This window comes from Dasypus novemcinctus, chromosome 6 (assembly GCF_030445035.2).
Source record: "Dasypus novemcinctus isolate mDasNov1 chromosome 6, mDasNov1.1.hap2, whole genome shotgun sequence".
Taxonomy (NCBI): domain Eukaryota; kingdom Metazoa; phylum Chordata; class Mammalia; order Cingulata; family Dasypodidae; genus Dasypus; species Dasypus novemcinctus.
In genome coordinates this window covers 51,076,593-51,102,845 of record NC_080678.1, presented here as the reverse complement: position 1 = coordinate 51,102,845, position 26,253 = coordinate 51,076,593, and the positions used below count along the sequence as shown (strand labels likewise).

The 26,253-nt window shown below is 36.5% G+C and overlaps 1 protein-coding gene across 1 annotated transcript in view; it reads right to left on the bottom strand.

Moving 5' to 3' along the window:
• Nucleotides 1-2,783: 2,783 nt before the first annotated feature.
• Nucleotides 2,784-26,253, bottom strand: part of TBC1D12 (TBC1 domain family member 12) — a 143,182-nt gene continuing 119,712 nt past the window's right edge. Inside the window, exons 10-13 of the mRNA XM_058298800.2 lie at nt 8,075-8,203; nt 7,785-7,894; nt 5,444-5,702; nt 2,784-4,680 (exon numbers count right to left, since the gene is read on the bottom strand). Coding sequence (XP_058154783.1) covers nt 4,612-4,680; nt 5,444-5,702; nt 7,785-7,894; nt 8,075-8,203 — 567 coding nt within the window. The 3' untranslated portion in view covers nt 2,784-4,611. The remainder of the gene's footprint in view (nt 4,681-5,443; nt 5,703-7,784; nt 7,895-8,074; nt 8,204-26,253) is intronic.

Genomic DNA, 26,253 nt, shown 5'->3' with positions numbered 1-26,253 from the left:
TTCCCCTCCAGTTATTATCTGCTCTCTCTTGCCCTTTATAGCTAACTTTAGAATAACAACCTACATTGGCAATCTTTAATTCTTTGACTCCCACGTAACCTTTTCATCTGGCTGCCATACCCAACAAACACCAAAGGATGCTTACTAAGGTAATCAAAGACCTCCATAATGCAAACTTAATGGACATCTCTCAGTACTCATCTTAACTTCACTGTAGCATGTCACTGTCAATCAGTCCTTTATGGAAATATTCTGATCCCTCGTCTTTTCCACTCCCTTCCTGACACTGCTATTTCTGACCTCTATCTGTTCATTCTCTTCTACCTATTAAGTGTTGATTTTCTGCGTGAACTGGAAATAGTTTGCATTTTTAGCCAACTGTATGAGACCAAAATAAAAACAATTCATCTGCCCATATCTGTCACAACTAGGCTAATTTATTACACACCTGCCTTGTGAATGGGTATAATTTAAGAATACACTAAGCCCTATCAAACACCTTCCAATTTATCTTCTTAAAGTCCAAACACTGGCTTTCAAAGCCTTTTACAATCTACAAGGTTTTAATCAAGTAAATATTTCCCTTTCAAAGTTTAAGTATAAAGATACTAAAATTAAAAGTCTTATATAGAAATCAAAATATATCTGCATACCAAATTATCAATTTTTCCAAGACCAAGAAAATTTGGAAGTTTCAATTTCTGCTTTTATAATACCATTGCAGGTAGTATTATGCCTGAATTTTAAAAATGAGAACAAAAATATATATCCCACTGTTGTCAATTTTATATATTCCTTCAAGTCTATATTCCCTTATCATTTGAATTTTTATTACAAAAATGATTTTCCAAATACACAGCAATAAAAGTAATTCTGCCTTAATTAAAATCATGAAAGTTCTATTTACTTAAATGTTCAACAAATAAAACACTTTTGCAATGTGATTTTTTTGAAGCTGAACTTGCTTCCTGATGTTTATTGGAAAATAAAACAAGCCCACAGATTGAAATGCACATGGTCAAATTTCATTAACTGGGACTGAGGGAGGATCAATATGAACAGTAGAATGTTTGGAAAGAAATGACATTTTGCCAGTTTCTAAATCTTTCAACATTCTGTAGCCTGTCAAAAATATTAGAAGACAATGTTTAGCATGTAATCAGGCTTTTCAAATGTTCATGCATTTTTCAAAGTACCAGATAGCCTACGTCTACTGCAATTACACTGTTAGTAAGCAAATAATAGTGTTAAAGGACAAGACATTCTTTCAAGTGTTTAGTTTCCTTGAAATCTTACTTAAAACTTCTGTTCCATTTTAGTTTTAGTTTTCTCATGTTGCGAATCAGTGAAATTCTAATTAATGAGGTATACCTATATTTGGGAATTCATATTTTGGACATTGCCTTGACAAGAGCAAAATAACATGAATTCAATAAAAAAATCACCTTATTTACAGAGGTTAAGACAATTTTCTGACACTATCAATTAGTCAAGGAAAATTTAAATCTGATTTTTCCAGTGCTGCTTCACATATTTTTGCCTCTTCTATACCAATTGCTGCTGTCTGAGTATGCTCTTGGAATATAAAATAATTTATTTTAATCAAAAATAGATGAGGGAAGCAGACTTGGCCCAATGGATAGGGTGTCTGTCTACCACATGGGAGGTCCACGGTTCAAACCCCGGGCCTCCTTGACCCGTGTGCAGCTGGCCCATGCACAGCGCTGATGCACGCAAGGAGTGCCATGCCACGCAGGGGTGCCCCCCCCCATAGGGGAGCCCCACTCGCAAGGAGTGCGCCCCATAAGGAGAGCTACCCAGCGCAAAAGAAAGTTCAGCCTGCCCAGGAATGGCACTGCACACAGGGAGAGCTGACACAGCAAGATGATGCAACAAAAAGAAACACAGATTCCTATGCCACTGACAACAACAGAAGTGGACAAAGAACAACACGCAGCAAATGGACACAGAGAACTGGGGGGGGAGTAGGGGAAGGGGAAAGAAATAAATCTTTAAAAAAAAATAGACGAGAAATCAAAACAAAACACTTAGCATTATGAAGATAAATTATTTCATGGTTATGTGCTTTAGAATTATAAACTCTAGTATATACTCTAGAACTGACTGTTCTAGGTAAAAATAGCATTAGTTCCTAAACTACAATGAAACCTATTATCCAGAAATCAGAGGCTTTGGAAATCTCAATACCCTTTTGCAAATGCTACCTTACTTCTGTAAAGTCAAACAAATATACTCAAATCAATAATATTACATGAAATGAAAAATATCAGCAAAAGGTGGCATTAGGAAACCATACTAGTTATTGGACTCTAGAGGCATTTAAACATTGCAATACAAACCTGGGCTAAAGAAACAATGGAGTGAGAAATCAATGTGTGTACGTACATATATGTGTGTATCTCTATGTATGTGTGTGTGTATATATATCTCAATTTGATTACAGTAGACAAATGAAACACCATATTAAATTTCATATTACCTTGAGGATTTTAGGGAAAGTTATTTTTTAATTGAAAATATACTTTAACCAAGAAACTGTCAAACACTGACCACATAAATAACCACATATTGTCTATACAGGAAGTTGAAAGGAAGATACAGTACAATATTTTAGCTGCCAGTACTGCCAACCTTAAGAAACTGAAGACCTAGAGCATCCCTTGGAAGAAAAATTTGGCAAAAAAAGTTTATTCCTTTTTTTTTTCCAGATGTGGTTAATAAAACTGGATATCCCAAAAGTAATGAAGACTCGTTTCAAGTAATTATTCTGCTTACAGGTTTTATTTACACAGTAATTGTTATTAGTGGTTAATGAATGCCCTATATTTATATTATATATATACATATTTATAATCGAAATATAAAGAAACTTTACAAAAATAAGAAAAATACAGTAACTTAGATCCAACTCAGGAAAAAATGCACAAAAGATTAAGTTTACACATGTAGTATAACCTCAATGAGATTACTGTCAGGGATTACATTCCACCTCTGTCAGGGCCACCAATCCCAAGGAAGTGGCTACCAGAGTTAAAAGATCATCTTAAGACCTATTAAGACCCTGGATACTCCCTCAATATTTTATTATACTACTGATTTCCACTAAGCAAGTCCCTATGATAGGAATTAACTTCTGAGGGTCTCATTAGTAGTCCGTAGGCTACAATGACACGAGTAAAAATATTTGGGCACCCTCTGGTCCCATACTCCTTAAAAAAGGCAGTCACTATACTAACAAAGATCTCAGGCTTGTTAGTTGGAAAACTATATATCACTAACAGAAACAGTGTGCTTAAGTGTTGTTTCAAAATGAACTGCAACGAAATGGCACACTATAAATCTAATTATTAACCAGATAGCATGTTATACAAATAGCGCTCATAATACTCAAGTGATTTATTTTAGGTTAGGAATTACATGTATTAAAATAATAAAGGTAATGTCAATTTACCAATGATTACTAATTTCTTTATCCACAATACCATAAAAGTTAGACTCATTAGAAAAAAAGTTAATTGTAACTTTTTCTTTTACTCTTATTTCCATTGATTAGAATATTACGCACAATGCTTTACAAGTCATAGACTTGACTAGATATTAAGATTTAAAATTTCAAACTGGAATTAACAAATCTTATTTCTACAAATAGTGGAGGAATTTTAACTAAAAAAAACTGAAGTCTTGCCAAGGAGCAGTCTACATAAGAACTCTCAAAATTCATTACTCTTACTCTAATCACCAAAAAATGTCATTTATATTTATGGACTTATTCCCAAAGTCAAGTCTTAAGTCCACTAAAGTGCAAAGAATTTTCTTTCTACCAGTTTAGTTTCTCTAATGTTAAATTACTAGATGAACAATTTCCTAGACTATAAACAGAACAGCTAAAATTCTGAGTGACAAATTCCTTAAGGAAGAGACACAATTTCCCTTCAAAGATGAATAGATCCAATACTATGGAAAAACACCTAAACAAATGTTAAATAATCTCCCACCAACACTTCCAGTTCTCAGGTAACCCCCAAATTTGCCCCAACTGGGGAATGAAGCTAAATGAAAACTTCGGTGACTTAAAGAACTTACAACCAAAATTGCTTATTCTTGGTTTACAGTATCTTTAAATGGTCAGAACTAGAAATAATATCTGCACTCAGATGTTTATTTCAAACAGTATTTTGAAGGTTAAAGTAGTATTTAATAATCCACTCTGACCTCCAAAAGTGCCTCTGTGGTAACTATTAAAAAAAAATAAATGATGTTGTAAAAATTAAGTATCTTCAAAACTATTTAAAAAATTTATTGCATTAAACATTTACTCCAATTTATGGAGTATGAACTAGCCACTAGCCATTTAAACTTTTTCCTTTGTAAAATGGCTATCCCCACAAAATACTTTTAAATAATACTGTCAAATAGGTTACTCATTTCATTTACTTCCGCCATGGAATTCAAAAACAGCTGTTTTTCCATCTCTTGATTCTTTTAGATTTCTCCAACATTTTCCTCCTTTTTTACATAAGAAACAAAAAACTTATCAAAAAAGCTTTTTTTTTTTTTTTTGTATTTCAATTAGTCTGTTAATTTTGAAGATTAGCTTTTCAGAGCAGGACTATTGTTCTTGTCTCCTTCTTTAATATCCTTCATTACAGATGCAAAGACCTGGAAATTATATAAAATAAAGATTAATTCTCAGAAACTACCACCTAGATTAAGAGATTTAAATAACTATAGTTTATCAATGTGAAAGAAATTTTAGTATACCTTAACTCTGTCCCTTGGAACTGTCATTCTCAAATTCCTTCATTTTATTAAAACCAATTTTATGAAATATGATTAAATTCCAGTTTTCATCATTTGTGAAATATTTTGAAATGATTATTTAGTAACACAACTTTTTCTGGACCAATATTCCTCCATTTCATTTTCATAAGCAATTAAACAACGAACTTATAAGGCTTATTGTCTGCATCATTCCTGAAGCAAGTGATACTACTATTTTATGTCGTTCTTCTTAAATTACCATAATGTTTGTTTCCCTAGTAAGACTAAGCATCTAAAAGACAAGATCAATACATTGTATTCCTTCTACAGCAACACCTTTAGTACGCAGTCGATGTTTAATAAAATTGTTTTCTTTTTGAAACCCCAAGGTAATTATATAACTGCTTGCCAAATATAAGGCTATTCTGGGTTGTACTTCATTAAACTCAAAAAATAAAATATTACTGGACTTCATAAAAGTAAAACCACAGGTTTGGATAGGTAAAAGATGGAAATTTGCTGTAAACTTTTACTTTATCAAAGTCAAAATGATTTTTTAAGATATATATTTATATTTGCTTGAAAAATACATAACTTTTTTTTACAAAACGTCAGTTGTTGTTTTAATACATCTTTTAGAGATGGGAATATGTTACCCTACCTGAGTCCATTTTTTGGTGCTATTCTGCATTTGAATGGCTGCAATACAGCTGAACAGCTTTTCTGATGTGATATCTTCTGGTAATTTAGTTAGAAACTGTGCTATATGAATAAAGTCCATCTGCAGGAGAATATCTTCATATAATCGGAGGATTCCCAATCCAGTCCTAAATAAAAATTCTTCCCCGTCTCTGCAAAATACATCCCAAACTCGACAGGCCAGATCAAGTGGTAGTGATTTGCTATAGAGTGTGAAGATCCTAAAATGAGAAGGGAAATAGTCACTGAAAATTTTCATTCATTTATTCACTCACTCATTAAGCATCTCTACATTAAAAAAAATAGTGCTTAACTAGGGATAAAAAGGCAAAAAAGATATGGCTCCTTCCATCAAAGAACTTTAGGGGGAAATTAAATAATAAAGAACAAAATTATGTGAATTTACCACATTATATTAGAGGGAAGACCTAATATAAGCTAGAGTGGGAGAGTAGTCAGGAGGTTATGGGTATTGGCTCTGAAACCAGAATGTCTGAGTTTGAATCCTGGATTTGTCTCCTCAGAGCTGTGTGATCTTAAGCAAGTTTCCTTAACAGTAAAATAAGGATAGTATACTATCTACTTCTCAGTATAGTTTTAAAAATTAAAGAAGTTAACAAATATAAATGATTAGAACAGTGCCTGGCACTTAAGAAATTAAAGTTGCTTACTCTTATTGTATGAGGAACCCAAGTATCATCTTTTAGTTGCCTAACAGAAATCCATAAAATCTGACTTCTCTCCTTTTCTTCCCCTTCCACAAACATCTATTGCTTTTTTTCCCCCCAGTCACCAGGTTTACTCATGACTTCTTTTGGAGCACGTAAATCCTTCAACGGAATGACCAAAATGGGTTTTTACTCTCCTTTCTGTCAATGTCTAATCATGTGATTCCTTTTCCAGTAGTGCTTTGAGATAGTATTCTGGTTAGGGAAGTGGGGAGGGTGGGCACTACAGACTTGGCCCAAAATTGTCCTGGCAAAGAAAGTACATGGTATTTTAGGGGGATTGTGTGTTTATTAATATTTGAGGTGGGGCTGATGGAATTTGAGGGGGAAAACTAAAGGTTTCCCAACAACAAAAAAAAAACACCCATACCCTTTAGCATCACCATTTATTCATTCCTTTCTGTTTTGCACAGATGATTCTGGGATTTGTAGGCAATGAGCTCAAAAGAGCCAGAGAAAACAAAAATAAATGTCTACTTCTTAAATTAAAGCTCACACACATATATATAACAAAAAGCATACTCTTGACAGTACAGAGAACACTAACTCACTGTTCAAAATGAGAAAGGGTATGAGCAGGGCTTAGGAACAGCTTCTAGTATACAGTAATCACTCATTTATTAGTTCCATCTGGCTCTCTATACCAATTTCATTCTAATATACTCCATGTTCACACTCAAGACTGATAATTGAGATTTTTTTCTTCTTTCATAGAGTTAGCAATTGATCTTGGTTTTCTGGATCCTATAATATAAAACTCTTCTTCTCCCAATTATTTTGGGTCCTTCTTAGAGGAACTATAATGTTCCTAGTCAGAATGGAAGAGATTACTTTGAAAAATAAAATAATATAGTTTATTTAAAAAAAGAGAGACATATTTGATCAATGCACCCCCAACTCTATCTAAAAATTTAGTATCATTTACATGAAATCCACTGGTTTTGTATGATTAAGATTTAAGGTTTAAATATTCTATATTTACTTTTAACTACCTATCTTAAGATCAACTGCTCCATCTCTGCAGCAAAATTTGCCCTCTATAATCAACTGGCTATTTCAAGTTAACACAGAAGAGCTGGTATTGGAAAGATTAAAAAAAGACATTAGCTTCTAAATAAAGTGTCATTCCTATATTACAACATTGGATAAAGCTTTGGAAAAAAAAAACTCCTTTGTAAAGAAACAATATCATAACAATCATAAACCCTTGTGTGTTAGAAATAATAAAGTAACACCAACAAACTCTTGCTGAATATTTAGCATGTATGAGGCAATGAAAGAGATAATCTATATAAAATACCTGCACTTCAGTATTCAACTCAACTACAAGTCAAGATATAAATATTCCCATTTTATAGATAAGAAACTGATACACAAATTGAGGGATTTCAACACACAGTCCTTGCTCTTAAGCAAATGCCTCTCCATAAAAAGAACGGAGTATCTCTACTTGTAAGGGAAATGTCTTCTATGTGTATGACCCTGTGCGTTGACATTTACTCTAGTTCCTAAGACACAAGAAAAGCTATATTTTTATTTCCTTTTATTATTATGTATTATGTATGCTACACTTACCAGTCTATCAAGTATATATCTGGTGTAAGACTATAGGACTTGAAATGAAGAAACAATTTAGAGAGATTTTCTTCAAAGAATACTTCAAATGTTGCAAAATATTTCAGCATCTACAGATAGAAATATCAATAAAATGATAAAGAAATACACTCTAGAAATAGAGAATTCAAACTATAATTCAAGAGAGTTAATATTAGATCAGATTATCTTAGTCTTCTTAGTCTTGAAAGGAGGTTCAGAATACAGAAACCTACAGTTAAAGGAAACCATGATCCATTCCAAAACCATACCATGCTGTGATCCACACGGAAAAAGGCCAACTGGCATGGCTTATTCAGGAGATTTGCAAATGCAATGAAGGCATCAGCTTCTTCCAAATTGAGAATGAGTACTGCTGCAATGAAGGACATCCCTTGGACCTTCAAAGGGAAAATAAATTAATTAAAATATGCATGTAAGAGTCATTTGTAATAATACAGTGATACATGAGAATCCTGTACTTTTATGAATAAAAAGTCATTCTATTGCTTATTTGATTGTATTCCTGAAAAATTACAAAGTGGCATTATAAAAAAGAATTAGCCAAGGCTTATTTTTAGTCCCTGTAATAGATAGAGAATACTAGTAATTATGGAATCTCCCTAATTTTACATTTTCTTTCATGTGCTTTGGAAATCTCAATACTTTAAACAGTAATAGGGAAAATTTCTGAAAAAAAAAATTGTTGGTTTTTACTTACTACAAAAGCCTATCTCATATTTATCCCAGGAACACAAGGGTGGTTTAACATAAGAAAGTCAATCCATGTAAGAAATGATGGGCATGCTAAAAAATGAATTCAACAAAGTCTCAGGATATGAGATTAACACACGAAAGTCAGCAGTCTTGGGATGTCATCAACATAGCAATATAAGACATCCCCTGGAAAAATCTCCCCTAAGAATCAACAAATAAAAGAACAAATCCCACTTAATGAGAACTCTGGAAGACAATAAAGACTGGAGAAAGATTCTACAAACACTGAATTGAATAAGGAAAAGTAATCTCCAAGATCAGGTAAGAAATTTTTGTCCTGGTCCTGCCAGTCCAGACCTCTCCCTATCTCTTGGTCTCATGCAGCTTTGGAGTCATGCAAAGGTAGGGGAGCATGGGACCCTCCTGCCATGGATGCAGACTATAGAGCCACTCACCACAGAAAGACAGAACCCTATACATATTCAGGCATAGCAACCCAAGTTCACAGAGACCCAGGGTGCAACACAAACCTGAGGTGTGGCATACAAAAGGACCCCAAGAGGACAAAGAAAAGAGAAAGAAAGACTATAGTAGAACTGTTGGCAAGAGTTGCCAACAAGAGGAGAGGAGAGGAGAGGGGAGGGGAGGGGAGGGGAAGGGAGGGGAGGGGAGGGGAGGGGAGGGGAGAAAACAAAAACAAAAGGTCAGGGGAAATGAACTACTCTAACACAGGAAAGGTCCCAGAATCAAAAAGTTTAAGAAAAAGGGGGCACTGAGTGAAGGAGAATATTTAAACAAATATTAGGAGCTGGGGAGAAAATTCTGAACAAAAACAAACAATATATTCCCAGAGTAGGAAAACAGGAAAAGGAAGCTTTCTCCTGGAGGTGAAACAACTACACAAAAAGTGCAATCCTAAAAATTGAACTATATATCCAAGGCAGAAATCAGATGAAGAAGAGCTGAGAAAACATGAACAATTAAACATGGGCTTTTCTAAAGGCCCAAAGTAAGTTGGATCAAGTGTCAAAGAAGAGCCTTCACACAAAGCCAGTCAAAAATAAAACCCTAGGCAAAAGGGAGAAATACTAAGCAATGGGAAGATATGGCTCAGTCACGGTAACAAATTGAAACTTCAGAGGAGATACAGGTTTTGGAACAACTAATCAAAGAAATTCAAACAAATTTCCTAAAGCAATTCAAGGAGGTGAAGGCAAATATGGATATAGAGCAAAAGGATATTAAGGAGACAATGTGTAAGCATAAAGAAGAGTTTGAAAGTGTAACAAGAAACATAAAAGAAATTATGGGGATGAAAGGCACAATAATGGAGATTTAAAATACAGGGGATATATGGCTGACAGGGAGCTATACAGGGCATATGTCCAGGGTGAATGGTAATGTTTGGATATACTCATAGTGGCAACAATTAAAAACTAAAGCTGGGGGGGTACTGGGTCCCTGACTGGGGGTGCTGTGCCGTGGTCCCTAGGGGAGCAGCGGCAGTCCCCCAAGTGCAGCGGCAAGGACCGAGAAGGAATGAGGGTCCAACAGTGAGCCCCTGATACTAATGACTATGCTTGTGAGCCTATATGCCTGAAATAAGAACAAGGCCTAGAGTAGCACTGTGCCTGGGAATTTCCTCCTGACAGCCTTCATGTTACTCAAATGTGGCCAGTCTCGAAGCCTAACTCAGCATCTAAATGCAATGCCTTCCCCCCAGCGTGGGACATGACACCCGGGGATGAGCCTCCCTGGCACCGAGGGATCACTAACAACTTACAACTGATAATGCAACTGGAAAATGACCTTGAATTGAAGGTTCGATGCGGATCAGTAGAATATCCCTGTCTACATAGAATAATATGACTTTAAAATGCTGTTTGATCTAATGTAAGGGGGAAATAGAAAGGAGAAATGAGTTTATATGGCTATGAGTCTCTAAAAAAAAAGAGTCTGGAGGCTGTCAGAAGGATTGCCCTTATGCACAACTGAGCAGAGTCAAAGAGACAGATAAAGTAGATACAATCCCCAGGTATTGGTTCCTTTGAGGGCTAAAGGGACCCACAGGTTCTATGGTCATGGCAGATAGGGTTCACTGCCATGTCAGATGGCCCTTCTTTGGAGCTGGTGTTTCTGCATGATGAAACTGGACCCAGAGGGGATCTCTTTTCATAAGACTATCATGCTACTTTACTGGAATTGTAGTTGGTATTGGGGTTTCAGATATATTTAGGGGATAGAATCTTTTTACTGACAATATGATAACCAGGCCCTGAGCCTCAACAGACTCCAGCTCCTACAATCTGATTTATTGGACTCACCTCACTCAGCTAAGATGGAGTTGAAGAAGGACAACCACCACACCATGGAGTCTAAAGCGCCTACAACTGAAAGCAGGAGGATTGCATCCAGTAACCATGTGGAATCTGAGCCTCCTCTTGACATAGAGGTGCAACGGACACAACCAATCCAAGGACCTCAGAGAAAAGGTGGCATTGGAGTGGGAAAGGTGGACAGCTGATGGGTATGGGGAATGGCAGGAAGAGATGAGATCTGGAGGCGCCTTTGGGACTTGGAGTTGCCCTGGATGGTGCTTCAGGGGCAATCACCAGACATTGTTAATCCTCCCAGGGCTCACTGGATGGAATGGGGGAGAGTGTGGGCCATGATGTGGACCAATGACCATGAGGTGCAGAGATACCCAGAGATGTACTTACCAAATGCAATGGATGTGTCATGATGATGGGAGTGAGTGTTGCTGGGGGGGGAGGGGTGCCGTGGGGGTGGTGGGGTTGAATGGGACCTCATATTTTTTTAATGTAATATTTTTACAAAATCAATTAAAAAAATTAAAAAATAAAAAATAAAATAAAATAAAATACAGTTGAGACATACAACAGCAGATTTCAATAGGCAGAAGAAAGAATCAGTGACCTAGAAGAAAGAACAAATGAAATCATACAGTCAGAAGAACAGATAGAGAAAATAGAGAAAAAAATTGAGCATTGTCTCAAGAATGTGAGTAACAGCATGAAACAGACAAACATACACATCATGGGCATCCCAGAAGAAGAGAAGGGGAAAAAGGTAGAAAGTATATCTGAGACATAATGTCCATAAATATCCCAACTATTAGGAAAGACGTAACTATACATGTCCAAGAAGCACAAAATACTTCAAAGAAAACAAATTCTAATAGATCTACTCTGAGACCTACTAATCAGAATGTAAATGCCAAAGATAAAAAGAAAATTCTGAAAGCAGCAAAAACAAAGTGATTTGTCACATACAAAGGATCCTCAATAAGACTAAATGTTGATTTCTCATCCAAATCTATGGAGGCAAGAAGGCAGTGGTATGATATATTTAAGGTAGTGAGAGAGAAAAACTGCCAGCCCAAAATTCTTTATCTGGCAAAACTGTCCTTCAAAATTGAGGGAAAGTTTAAGATAGTCACAGATAAACTGAAACTGAGGGACTTCATCTACAAAATACCTGCCCTACAAGAATTACCAAAAGGGAAAGTGAATGTAGCTCAAGGGGAGCACTTGCTTCCCATGTATGAGGTTCTGGGTTCGATCTCCACTACATTCTAAAAAAAAATTACTAAAGGGGGTTCTGCAGGTGGAAAAGACAGACAGGAAAGAGTGGATTGGAGTACTGTGTAGAAATGAAGATCTTCAGCAAAGGTAACTAAAAACTTAAATGCAAAAGCCAATAGTAGGGAAGTGGACTTGGCCCAGTGGTTAGGGCATCCGTCTACTACATGGGAGGTCCTCAGTTCAAACTCTGGGCCTCCTTGACCCATGTGGAGCCGACCCATGCACAGGGCTGATGTGTGCAAGGAGTGCCCTGCCATGCAGGGGTGTCCCCCAAATAGTGGAGCCCCACGCGCAAGGAGTGCGCCTATAAGGCGAGCTGCCCAGCATGAAAGAAAGTGCAGCCTGCCTAAGAATGGTGCTGCCCACACGGAGAGCTGACACAACAAGATGACACAACAAAAAGAAACACAGATTCCTGTGCCACTGACAACAACAAAAGCAGACAAAGAAGATGATGCAGCAAATAGACACAGAGAACAGACAACTGGGGCGGGGGGTTGGGGGGGAAGGGGAGAGAAATAAATAAATAAATCTTAAAAAAAAAAAAGCCAATAGTACCATGCAATATGCTTTAATTCAGAATACAATTGAACAACAAAAAAGCATATTTCTTGATAATGGACACGCAAAATATAAAGAGGTAATGTGGGTCAAAAACGACACTAAAAAAGGGAAACAGGTATATGGGAACAGAGAACATGTATGCTAAGTTGGTATCTATTCAAATTAGTAGGTAATAGATGTAGATTGTAGAATGCAAACCCCAAGGTACCCACAAAGAATTTAAAATTATACGGAAACAGTAATGAGAATGGGATCAGTCAGATACATCACAAAAGATCAACTATATAGAAAAGGAGGTTGTAATACAGGAAACGAGAGATGAAACAGATATGACATATAAAAACCAAAGGACAAAATGGCTTAAGTAAGTACTGCCTTTATAGTAGTAACATTGAATTTTTTTTTTTTAAGATTTACTTATTTATTTATTTCTCTCCCCTTTACCCCCCCCCCCACCCCGGTTGTCTGTTCTCTGTTGTCTATTTGCGTCGTCTTCTTTGTCCACTTCTGTTGTCAGTGGCACGGGAATCTGTGTTTCTTTTGTTGCATCATCTTGTTGTGTCAGTTCTCCGTGTGTGCAGCACCATTCCTGGGCAGGCAGCACTTTCTTTCGCGCTGGGCAGCTCTCCTTACTGGGTGCACTCCTTGTGCATGGGGCTCCCTTACGCAGGGACACCCTTGCATGGCACGGCACTCCTTGCAAGCATCAGCACTGTGCATGGGCCAGCTCCACACGGGTCAAGGAGGCCTGGGGTTTGAACCGCAGACCTTCCATGTGGTAGACGGACGTCCTAACCACTGGGCCAAGTCCGCCGCCAACACTGAATGTTAATGTATAAAAATCTCCAATCAAAAGATGGAGATTGGCAGAATGCATAAAAAAAATTATGATCCAACTATATGCTGTTTACAATAGACTGACTCATCTATGACCGAAAGACACAAATAGGTTGAAAGTGAAAGGATGGAAAAAAAAGATATTCTATGCAAACAGCAACCAAAAAAAGCTGATTTAGATATGCTAATATTGGACAAAACAGACTTTTAGTGCAAAGCTGTTTTAAGAGCCAAAGAAGGGTACTCTTTTAATAAAAGTCTCAATCCACCAAGAAATAAGAATTATAGGTATTTATGCACCTAACCACAGTGCCACAAAAAATATGAGACAAATCCTGGCTAAACTGAACGGAGAAATAGATATCTTTACAATAACAGTTGAGGACTTCGATATACCACTCTCATCAATAGACAGAACATGTAGAGGGAAGATCAGCAAGAAAACAGAGAACTTGAATAATATGTTGAGACTAAAGATAGCGAGAACACAACACATAAAAACTTACATCATGCAGTAAAGGCAGTGGTGAGAGGGAAATTTATAACCCCAAATGTTTACATTTTAAAAAAAAAAAGAGCTAAAATCAAAGACCTTACTGTATACCTGGAGGAACTAAAAAAAGAACATCCAAAGCAAGCAGAAAGAAAGAAATAATCAAAGATTAGAGCAGAAATAAATGAAATGGAGAATAAAAAACAAAAGAGAAAATTAACAAAACCAAAAAGTTGGTTCTTTGAAAAGATCAATAAAATTGACAAACTTAGCTAGACCGACAAGGAAGAAAAGAGGAAACAGATGTGGCTCAACCAACTGGGCTCCCATCTACCATAGAGGAGGCCCAGGGTTCGATGCCCAGGGCCTCCTGGTAAGGGCAAGCTGGCCCATGTGGCGAGCTGGCCCACGCAGAGTGCCAGTCCACATGGGAATGCAGCCCTGTACAGGAGTGCCGCCCTGCATGGGAATGCCCCGCACACGAAAGCCACACCCTGCACAGGAATGCCGGCCAATGAAGAGAGTTGGCTTAGCAAGATGATGTAACAAGAGACACAGAGGATAGAAAATAAGAAGACGAAGCAGAACAGGGAGTTGAGGTGGCAGAAGAGAGTAATCGCCTCTCTCCCACTCCATTCCCGGAGCTGCCTAATGAGAATACAAGTAGACACAGAAAAATACACAGTGAATGGGCACACAGAGCAGATAATAGGGGGAACGGTGGGGGGGGAGGGGGGATAAATAAAAATAAATCTTAATAATAAAAAGAGAGGATACAAAAAAGTAAAATCAGAGATGAGAGGGGGGTATAATATTACTTCTGACCCCACAAAAATAAAAAGGATCATAAAAGAATGCTATGAACAACTGTATGCTAATGAATTTGACCACCTAGGTGAAATGGGCAAATTCCTAGAAACCCATGAACGAGCCTCACTGAGTGTAGAAGAAATACTATATCTCAACAGACAATTACAAGAGATTGACTCAGTCCTAACAAACCTCCCCAAAAAGAGAAAAGTACAGAACCAGATGGCTTCACAGGTGAATTCCACCAATCATTCCAAGAAGAATTAATACCCATCCTGAGCAACTCTTCCAAAAAATGGAATAGGAGGGAATATATCTAACTCATTCTATGAGTCCAATATCACCCACATCCCAAAGCCAGATAAAGATCCTACAAGAAAATTACAGACCAATTCCTCTTACGAATATAACACAAAAATTCTCATCAAAATAATGGCAAATCAAATCCAACAGCACATTAAAAGACTTATACACCATGATAAAGTGGGTTTTATCTCAAGTATGCAAGGGTGGTCAACATAAAAAAATCAATTAATGTAGTATTCCACATTAACAAAATGAAGGGAAAATACAAACATGGTTATCTCAATTGATGCAGAAAACGTTTTGACAAGATCTAGTATCCTTTCTTGATATAAACTCTTAGAAATACAGAAATAGAAGGATATTTCTTCAACATGATAAAGGACAAAAGTGAAAAACCACAACTGACATCCTCAATAGTGAAAGACTAAAAGCTTTCTCTCAAGATCTGGGACAAGAAAAGGATGTCCATTAACACCATTATTATTCAACATTGTACTGGAAGTTCTAATCAGAGCAGTTAGGCAAGAAAAATAAAAGGCATCTAAATTGGGCAGGAAGAAGCAAAACTTTCCCTATTGGCAAATACAATCCTATACATAAGAAATCCCAAATAATCTACAAAAGCCAAAAAATGAATTCAGCAAAGTGGCAGGGTACAAGATCAATACACAATGCTTCTACCCACTAGTAATAAGCAATCTGAGAAGGAAATCAAGAAAAAAAAAATCCTATTTACAACAGCAACTAAAAGAATCAAATACCTAAGAATAAATTTAACCTAGGATGTAAAGGACTTATACATAGAAACTGCAAAAGAAACTAAAGAAGATCTAAATAAATGGAAAGACATTCCATGCACATGCTTTGGAAGACTAAATATTAAGTCACCCAAAGTGACTTAAAGATTAAGCAAAATCCCATTCAAAATTCCAACATCCTACTTTGCAGAAATGCCAATCATCAAATTTATTTGAAAGGGTAAAGGACCCCAAATAGCCCCAAACATCTTGAGGTTGGAGAACTCCATACTTTGATTTTAAAACTTATTACAAAGCTACAATGGTCAAAATAGCATGGTACTGGCACAAGGATAGATATGTAGATGAAAGGAGTTGAATCAAGAGTTCAAAACAGACCCTCACATCTATAGTCAATTGATTTTTTTTTCTTTTTTTAGGAGGTACCAGGGATTGAACCTGGGTCCTTGTATTTGGGAAGCAGGCGCTCAACCACGGAGCTACATCTCCTCCCTTTTTTTTTTTTCTTTTTTCTTTTTGCCAATTTATTTTTGACAAGGTTGCCAAGTCCACTCAACTGGAAAGCAATGTCTCTTCAACATATGGCGCTGGGAGAACTGGATATCTACATGCGAAAGAATGAAGGAGGAGCCCCATCTCAGACCATATATAAAAATTAACTTAAAATGGATCAAAGACCTAAATAGAAGAACCAGGACTATAAAACTCCTATAAGGAAATGTAGGGAAGCATCTTAAGGATTTTGTGTTAGGCAATGGTTTTTTAGACTTTATATATCCAAAGTATAAAAAACAAAAGAAAAATCTGATAGATGGGACCTCACAAAATTTAAAACTTTTGTGCTTCAAAAGTCTTTATCACAAAAGTGAAAACACAACCTACTCAATGTGAGAAAATATTTGGAAACCACATATACAATAAGGATTTAATATCCAGAACATATAAAGAAATCCTACAACTCAACAATAAAAAGAGAGCCCAATTACAAAATGGGTAAAGGACACAAACAGACATTTCTCCAAAGAGAATATACAAATGGCTAAACAGTACTTGAAAATATGCTCAATATCACTAGCTATTAGGGAAATGCAAATCAAAATCACAGTGAGATCCCATTTTACACTAATTAGAATGGCCAGTACTAAAGAAAAAAAACAGAAAATTACAAGTGTTGGAGAAGATGTGAAGAACAAGGAACACTCATTCATTGCTGGTGGGAATGTAAAATAGTGTTGCCACTGTGGAAGACAGTTTGTCAGCAACTCAGAAAGCTAAGGACAGAATTACCATATGACCTGACAAACTCTCAGTGAGGTATATGCCCCAAAGAACTGAAAACAGGGACTCCAACAGATATTCATAGTGGCATTATACATAACTGCCAAAAGATGGAAGCAACCCAAATGTCCGTCATCCAATGAATGCATAAAGAAAATATGATATTGATATTCATAGTGGCATTATACATAATTGCCAAAAGATGGAAGCAACCAAAATGTCCATCAACCAATGAATAAGGAAAGAAAATGTGACATATACCTACAGTGGAATATTATTCAGCTATAAAAATGAATGAAATTCTGATATATGCAACAATAGCTATGAACTTTGAAGACATTATGCCAGACATAAAAGGACAAATATTGTATGATCTCACTGATATGAAATAATTAGAATTAGCAACTCACAGAGTTAAATTCTAGCTCTGGTAACCAGGGACTGGGTTGGGGGTAGGGAATTGGAAGTTAATACTTAATTAGTACAGAATTTTTATTCAGGTTAATTATAAAGTTTTAGAAATGGATGTAGATGATGGTAGCACAATATTGTGAATGTAATTAACAGCACTGAACTATGTATGTGAATGTGGTTAAAAGGGGGAAGTTTTAGGTCATATATATGTTACTAGAATAAAAACTAAAGGATAAAATATAGGATTGTACAACTCAGTGAACCACAGAATAAATGATGACCTATTATAGTCAATAGTACAATTATTAACTAATAGCATAAATATAACTAAATGTAATTTATAGACTAATAGTACAAATATAACTGATGTAATCTATTAGATTATGGTTTTAATCAAAGCATCATTGTAATGTTTTTGTAGCAAAAGCAAAGTTAGTACTATATTAATGTTAAAGGTTAAAAAGCGAATACGGGTTTGGTTTGGTGAGATATGAAGATAATTAAGCATCCTTTTTCACCTTTTCTTTTTTTTCATTAATAAAGAGATCTTGACTACATCATTTAAGTAATCTGGGTTCATCTGTGTATCTTTCTGAACACTACAGGAACAAATGAGTTAGTTAGCAGTTGGAATTAGATGAGATAAAAGTGCCTGGACAGGGAAATGGATGTGGCTCAAGCAGTTGAGTGCCTGCTTGCCACAAAGGAGGTCCCAGGTTCAGTTCCCAGTCCTAGAAAAAACTGAAAAAGAAGCCACAAGCAAAACAAATGAGGAAACCAACTTAGGGGAGCTGATGTGGCTCAGTGGGGGAGTGTAGATTCAATCCCCGGTCTGCAATACCTCAAAAAAAAAAAGTTCCTGGACAGAACTTTTTAGGAGTAATGTTGCCATAACTTGTCGAGCTACCTTTTTCTGTTATTTTATTTTTTTCAAATTTGAAATAAAGTTTTTTTTTTTAAGTACTAGAAAAATGTTCTTTCATGAATTATAAAAAAATGTACCACACTAATGCAAGGTATTAATAATACGGTGGTATATGGGGAAAAAAATATACCCTAATGCAAACTATCAACTATAATAAATAATACAATTTTAATCATCTTTCCTCAATTTAGCAAAGGTATTGCACAAAATGCAATGTGTTAACATTAGGGGAAAATATGGGAACACTGTTTTTTACATGATTTTTTCATAAATCTACAATTTCTCTAATTAAAAAAAATAAAATGGAAAAAAAAAGATAAAAATTTTTAAATAGTCCATTTACAATAGCATCTAAAACAGAAAATACCCAGGAATAAATTTAACCAGGTAGGCAAAGGACTTGTACACTGAACAAACCAAAACACTGCTGAGAGAATAAATGACAAGACATCCTGAAAGACTTAATATTTTTAAGATGTCAATACTACCTAAAGTGATCTATAGATTCAATGCAATCCCTATCAAAATTCAAGCAGCCTATTTTTCAGAAATTGAAAAACCAATCTTCCAATTCATATGGACTCACAAGAGCCTCTAAATAGCCAAATCATTACTGACAAAGAACAAAACTGGAGGTCTCACTAATTTCAAAAATTACTACCAAGTCACAGCAATCAAAACAGTGTGGTACTGGCATAAAGACAGACATATTGACCAATGGAATAGAATTGAGAGTACATGAAGTAACCCATACATCTATGGCCACCTGATTTTCAACAAGAGTGCCAAATACATTATTTGTAGAAAGAATAGTTTATTCAACAAATGTTGCTGGGAAAACTGCACATCCACATGCAAAAGAATCAAGTTGAACCCCTACCTCAGATCATATACAAAAATTAAGTCAAAATGAATCAAGGACCTAAACATAAGACTAAACTCATAAAACTCTTATAAGAAAACACAGGGTGAAACTTTCATTATGTTGGATTTGACAATGATTTCTTAGATATGACCCCAAAAGCATGAGCAACAACAAAAAATAGATAAAATGGACTTCATCAAAATTAACAACTTTTGGGAAAGGGACTTTGGCCCAGTGGTTAGGGCGTCCGTCTACCATATGGGAGGTCCGCGGTTCAAACCCTGGGCCTCCTTGACCCATGTGGAGCTGGCCATGTGCAGTGCTGATGCGCGCAAGGAGTGCCGTGCCACGCAAGGGTGTCCCCCGCGTGGGGGAGCCCCACGCGCAAGGAGTGCACCCGTGAGGAAAGCCGCCCAGCGTGAAAAGAAAGAGCAGCCTGCCCAGGAATGGCGCCGCCCACACTTCCCGTGCCGCTGACGACAACAGAAGCGGACAAAGAAACAAGACGCAGCAAATAGACACCAAGAAGAGACAACCGGGGGAGGGGGGGAATTAAATAAATAAATAAATCTTTAAAAAAAAAAAATTAACAACTTTTGTGTAGCAAAAGACATTGTCAGGAAAGCGAAAAGACAACCTACCGAATGGGAGAAAATAATTGGTAACCATATATCTGAGAAGGATTTAATATCCAGAATATATAAAGAACTCTAACAACTCAACCACAAAAAGATAAACAACCTAATTTAAAAATGGATACCTTTATCCATTAGACATAACCCTTAAGAAGATATAGATGGATAAAAACTCATCAAAGAAACGCAAATCAAAACCACAATGAGATATCATTTTACACCCACTAGAATAGTTATTAAAAGAAAAATGTGGGAAAGGATGTTGAGAAATAAGAACCCTTATACACTGTTGGTGGAAATGTAAAATGTGGCAGCCACTGTTGAAAACAGCTTGTTTTCACCAATAAATTAACTACAGAAATTACCATATAACCCAGCAATTCCACTGCTACAAATATACCCCAAAGAACTGAAAGCAGAGATAGACTAATATCTGCATATCAATGTTCATAGCAGTATTATTCACAATAGTCAAAAGGCTGAAGGACCCTGAATGTCCTTCAGTAGATGAATAAACAAAATGTGATATATCCATGCAATGGGATATTATTCAATCATAAAAAGGAATGATGTCTTGATGTGTGCTTCCACATGGATGAACCTTGAAGACATTATGCTGAGTGAAATAAGCTAGACACAAAAGGACAGATATTATGTAATTTCACTTACATTCCGGTTCTATCACTATCTTGAAACTTCTCTTGCCAGGATCATCAATGATACTTATTACAAAATCCAATAGGCATTTTTCAACCCTCTTAGCAGTAATCCTTAGCTTCTGGACCTAACATCTTTTTTGTTTTCCTCCTTTTTCTCTAGCTTCTTCTGAGTACTCTTTGCAAGCCCTAAAGTAATAGCCTATTTGATTTTCTAGAACATAAACTCCATGAGGAGACTGTGGGAGGCAGAATAAAGCCCCCTGTTCCCAAGAAATCCATGTCCTAATCCCCAGAATCTATGAATATGTTACCTACATGGCAAAAGAGACTCTGCAAATGTGATTAAGTTAACTGTCTTGAGATAGGGAGACTGTGCTGTATTATCTAGTTGGGTCCAATATAGACATCATAAAGATCCTATAAGTGAAAGACGGAAACAGGAGAGTCAGATAGAGATCTGAAGATGCTACCACTGCTGGGTTTGAAGATGGAAGAAGAGGGCCATGAGCCAAGGAATACAGGTGGCCTCTAGAGATTGGAAAAGAAAGGAAATGGATTCTCCCCTAGTGTGTTCAGAAGGAATACAGCCCTGCTGACATCTGAACTTTAACCCAGTGAAATCCATTTTGGTCTTCTGACCTCCAGAACTGTAAGATAATAAATTCATGTTATTAAAGGCACTAGTTTTGTGGAAATTTGTTAGGGCAACAATAGCAACCTAATAATAAGACATGTCTGTCTTGTTCATCATTATAATCTTACCACCACAATATGTGCTGAATGGATGAAGGGGGAAAGTATTAATCATCTGTAACAGAATAGTAACAGAGCAATGGAAGGGATAAAATTACATTTAATTGAATATAAGATGCTGTACATTATGACACATTATTTTCTGTACCACAATATTTATGTAGTATTCCTATAAAAGTGTTTAATCTGAATCTCATTATGAAGAAATGATCAGATAAACACATCTGACAATTAAATCCTATATGTGACCCTGACTGGATCATGGATTAGGGAGAAAAACTACTACTTTGTTAGTTTGAAGTTGTTCGAAATAAAAACTTGGGAAACAAACAAAACACAAACAATGAAAGCCAACCTACATATAGACCACCCAGTTTAAGAAATATAACTTTACCAATATAGTTGAATTACCTGTACAACCCACTCACTTTCTGTCACTTGAAGTTCTCCTCTCTCCCTCTATGCCTGGACAAGACATGGGAAGAGGTCTACTCAGATTTGCAATTCTTTATTATTCTAGGAGACATATATATACACCTGCCTTGTTTAGGTTTTCATTGATAATCACTATGGGAAATAAAGAGCTATAACAAAAAATAAATGTGGGAAAGCTGCAAAGCTACAGGGGATATTGTGTGAGCTTGTTTTATATAGAGTAGTTAATCATATGGTTTACATTTACTCAGTTACTGTAAATGTAGTATAGTACACTCTATAGAATTCAGGCTTTTTAAAAACTTTTTGCTGTATAGATCACGGACTCCTCAAATATACTTGGCATATTAGTTCTTTCAGCTTCTGTAATAAGAACAAACATAAATGGAAGAATATTTATATCTAAAAAGTAAACTTTTGCTAAGCTGCAGTGGACTAATACTTTACTTGTCAAAGTTCTTGTCTTTTTTCTTCATGTCCACATACCACAGTGTCTGGAAGCCCATTTTGAAATCATTTGAAAAACTATTACTATTTTTTTAAAGATTTATTTATCGTTCCCCCCCCACCCCAGTGTCTCCTCTCTGTGTCCATTTGCTGTGTTTTCTTCTGGGTCCACTTATATTCTCATCAGGTGGCACTGGGGATCTGTGTCTCTTTTTGTTGAGTCATCTTGCTGCATCAGCTCTCCATTTGTGTGTGGCACCACTCCTGGGCACAGTTTCATACAGGGGCCACTCCTTGCTCAGGGGACACCCTTACATGGGGGCATCCCTGCATGGGCTGTCACTCCTTGCACGCAGCAGCACTGCGCATTGGCCAGCTCACCACATGAGCCAGGAGGCCCTGGGTATCGAACCCTTGGACTTCCTATATGATAAGTGGATATTCTATCTGTTGAGCCACATCCACTTCCCTGAAAAACTATTATTAAGAGATATATTACTTTTTTTATTTTAAAGATTTATTTACTACCCCCACCCTCCCATGTCTGCTCTCTGTGTCCATTTGCTGTGCGTTCTTCTGTGTCTGCTTGTTTTCTCATTAGGCGGCTCTGGAAACCAGTCATCCTGGGACCTTCTCAAGTGGAGAGAGGGGCTCATCCTCTTGCACCACCTCAACTCCCTGTTCTGCTACATCTCGTTGTCTCTCCTCTGTGTCTCTTTTTGATGTGTTATCTTGCTGCACCCAGCTCTCCATGAGGGCCAGCACTCTTGCGTGGGCCAGCTCTCAATGCGGGCCAACACTCCTGTGTGGGGCAGCACTCTCCAAGGGCCAGCACTCCGCACTGGCCAGCTCTCTGCTCAGGCCAGCTTGCCACAAAGTCCAGCTTACCTTCACCAGAAGGCCCCGGGTATCGAACCCTGCACCTCCCAATTGCTTGAGCCACATCCATTTACCCATATATTACCTTTAAAAGCCTAATTCCTTTTTTATATAAAATACTGTAAAGCATGGTGGAGTGCTGATGCAAAATACCAGAAATTGGTCGGTTTTTATAAAGGGTATTTATTTGGGGTAGGAGCTTAAAGATACCAGGTCATAAAGCATAAGTTACTTCCCTCATCAAAGTCTATTTTCAAGTGTTGGAGCAAGATGGCTGCTGATGTTTGTAAGGGTTCAGGGTTCCTGGGTTCCTCTCTTCCTGGGGCTTGCTTCTCTTTTCTCTGTGTCCTTACTTCCCGGGGCTCCAGTTTAAGGCTTCAGCATCAAACTCCAACGTCAAAAACCCTCAACTCTGTCCTTGGCCATGCCTTTTATCCCCACCGAAGGGTGGGGACTCAAAGCCCTACTGGCAAAAGAGGCTTACATAATTCCTTAATCAGGTAAACCTATGAATCCAATATAATCTAATATGCCCAGACAAGAAGATCAGTTTACAAACATAATCTAATATTTCTTTTTGGAATTCATCAACAATATCAAACTGCTACATATGGTTTCAAGTTTTAAATACACTTTGAATTTCTTCTCTGAATTTTTAAAAGTTATTAATATTATAAAGCTATAAAGTTATTTACAAAAATTAAATTCTGTCATTTTATTGTTTATTCATTCAAATGTGTTTTTCTTATATGCATTATAAAAATATATTTTATGACCTCTTAAATAAATATTTGAAAATGGAAAAAAAAGTTCTTATGGTAACATGTGAGTTGGGTCTACAGTTTCTGAGTCCTTTCACTATACTAAAAAACTTAGCTGGTCTTCTCATTTCTGCTTTTGTGGTATACCCACCTTAGAGATCTACCATAGTGCAGGCCCAATTCAATGTAAGTGCCAGAAGATACAATCCAGGCAAAATAATAGCTACCTTCTTGTTTAAAAGGAAAAGTCTCACAGCAGAGGACCTACAGACTGGTGACACTCAAAACTCAAGATCTTTACTCTACCCAGAAGCAATCTATAATCCTTTCCTCATAGTAAAAATTAATACAATTCTAATATAATTCAATAATTACTACAATTGCAGTGGTTTTTAAAAGTGCAGTAGGCACAGCCCTGGCATATAAAGACTTTCCAAAGAGTAACCAGGAGTGGATAATTCAAGGGAATTCATTCCCAGAACCTTACTTAGATATGTATTTTTCTTGCTTTTTTAAAAATTAAATATTTATATTATTTATTAATTTCTCCCCATCCCCTTGTTCTTTGCACTTGCTATGTCTGTTTTGTCTTTCTTGTTTCTTCAGGAGGAATCTGGAACCAAACCCAGGACCTCTGATGTGGGAGGGAGCACCTAATCAATTGAGCTACCTCAGTTCCCTGCTCTGTTTTGTCTCTCATTATGTTATTCTTTTTGTGTCTCTTGTTGCACCATCTTTCTGCATCAGCTTCCCGTGCCTGCCTTTCATGTCAACTCGCTGTCTTCTTTAGGAGGCACCAGGAACTGAACCAGGGACCTCCCATCTGGTAAGAGGGAGCTCAATTGCTTGAGTCACATCCACTTCCCTGTATTCTTTTCTGAACATAAACTACCTAAGAATGTCACTGCATTCATAGTAGCAAGTGAAAATCACAGTCCTTTATTCCAAAACTTACTATAGTGAATTGCTCTGAGGCATGGAATGTGAAAAAAAGGGGATAATTCTAAATACTGAGTTAGGGAAAGATTCTAGCTTCCTGCCATTTATTCATATATATATGACTAATTCCATTATATGATAGAACAGGGAAAAGTAATGATAATTTTCATTTAGTGATCTCACCTCTTTATTAGAACATTTATTATCAAAGAATGCATCACCCTTGAGGAAGAGTCCCAGGAAACATACAAAAAGAATAGCAAAAGGACAGATTGGTGCCAGTGGTTCTTCAAACTATAACTGGAATGTGAACCAGGATAACGGAATTTTTCAAGAAACACTAACTAAATCCACAGATAAAACTCTTCTGTGATTTATTTATAGATTCAGTGTTATTCATTAAGATAGTTAAAAGCTTAGTTTGTCAAATCATGTCATGAAATATGTATTCTAATAGTTTATGCTAGTTTTACCTTATAAAGCATTTAATATTTGCTACTTTTTAATAACAAAAAGCAAAATTATATGCTAGCTGCCAGGATTATTAATTTGTAGTAGTGTACCAATCTCTTGCACTACACACACTTAGGTTTATTTTTTAGAGGTCTTATAAAAATCTCAAAATGTGTAATAATGTTTGATATGAAAAATGAAGTCATTTTTTATGACACAAAGTAAGTCAGGGTTGTATCAACAGAGTTGCAGGAAATGTTGTGGGAAATAGGAAATTTGAAAATGGAAAATCATTGCAGATGTATTTAGTTAAGATGAGATTATACTGCTCTGTAATCCAATATGATTAATGTCCTTATTAGAAGAAAGGAGATTCAAAGACAGAGACAGACAAGGGAGAAGATAAGGATGAGAAGATGAAGGTTTTGTGATTTTACTTAAAAATGGCAAATTTGGGAGCTGATGTGGCTCAGTGGTTGAGCACCAGCTCCTCATATATGAGGTCCTGGGTTCAACCCTGAGCCCCTCCCCAGATATAAGAAAATGAAAGTTAAAAAAAAAAAAGAACAAAGAGAATGAAAGAAGATTATATAAACAGCAGAGAAAAGAGGTCAATAATATTTTAGAAATTTTAAAGAAGTGGAGAACGTTGAAACTAAAGTATAAAGAAGAGGAAGCCAATAAGCAGCAAGCCAATTCTAGCCACAAAACCCAGGAAAGCCCAGGAACTGAATGAAGTTAACAGGTTTCTCTGAAATTCAGGGAAAGAGCTAAAAATGGGATTGGTTGAAAGTGTATGAAAGTTGCAAAACAAATATCCTTCCCTATCCTGGATGGGCAGATGCGTATTCTTTACTCACCCTGGCAGAAATAAGAGGCACATTCAAGGAAAGAAGGGTAAGGGAAAGGGGATAAGGC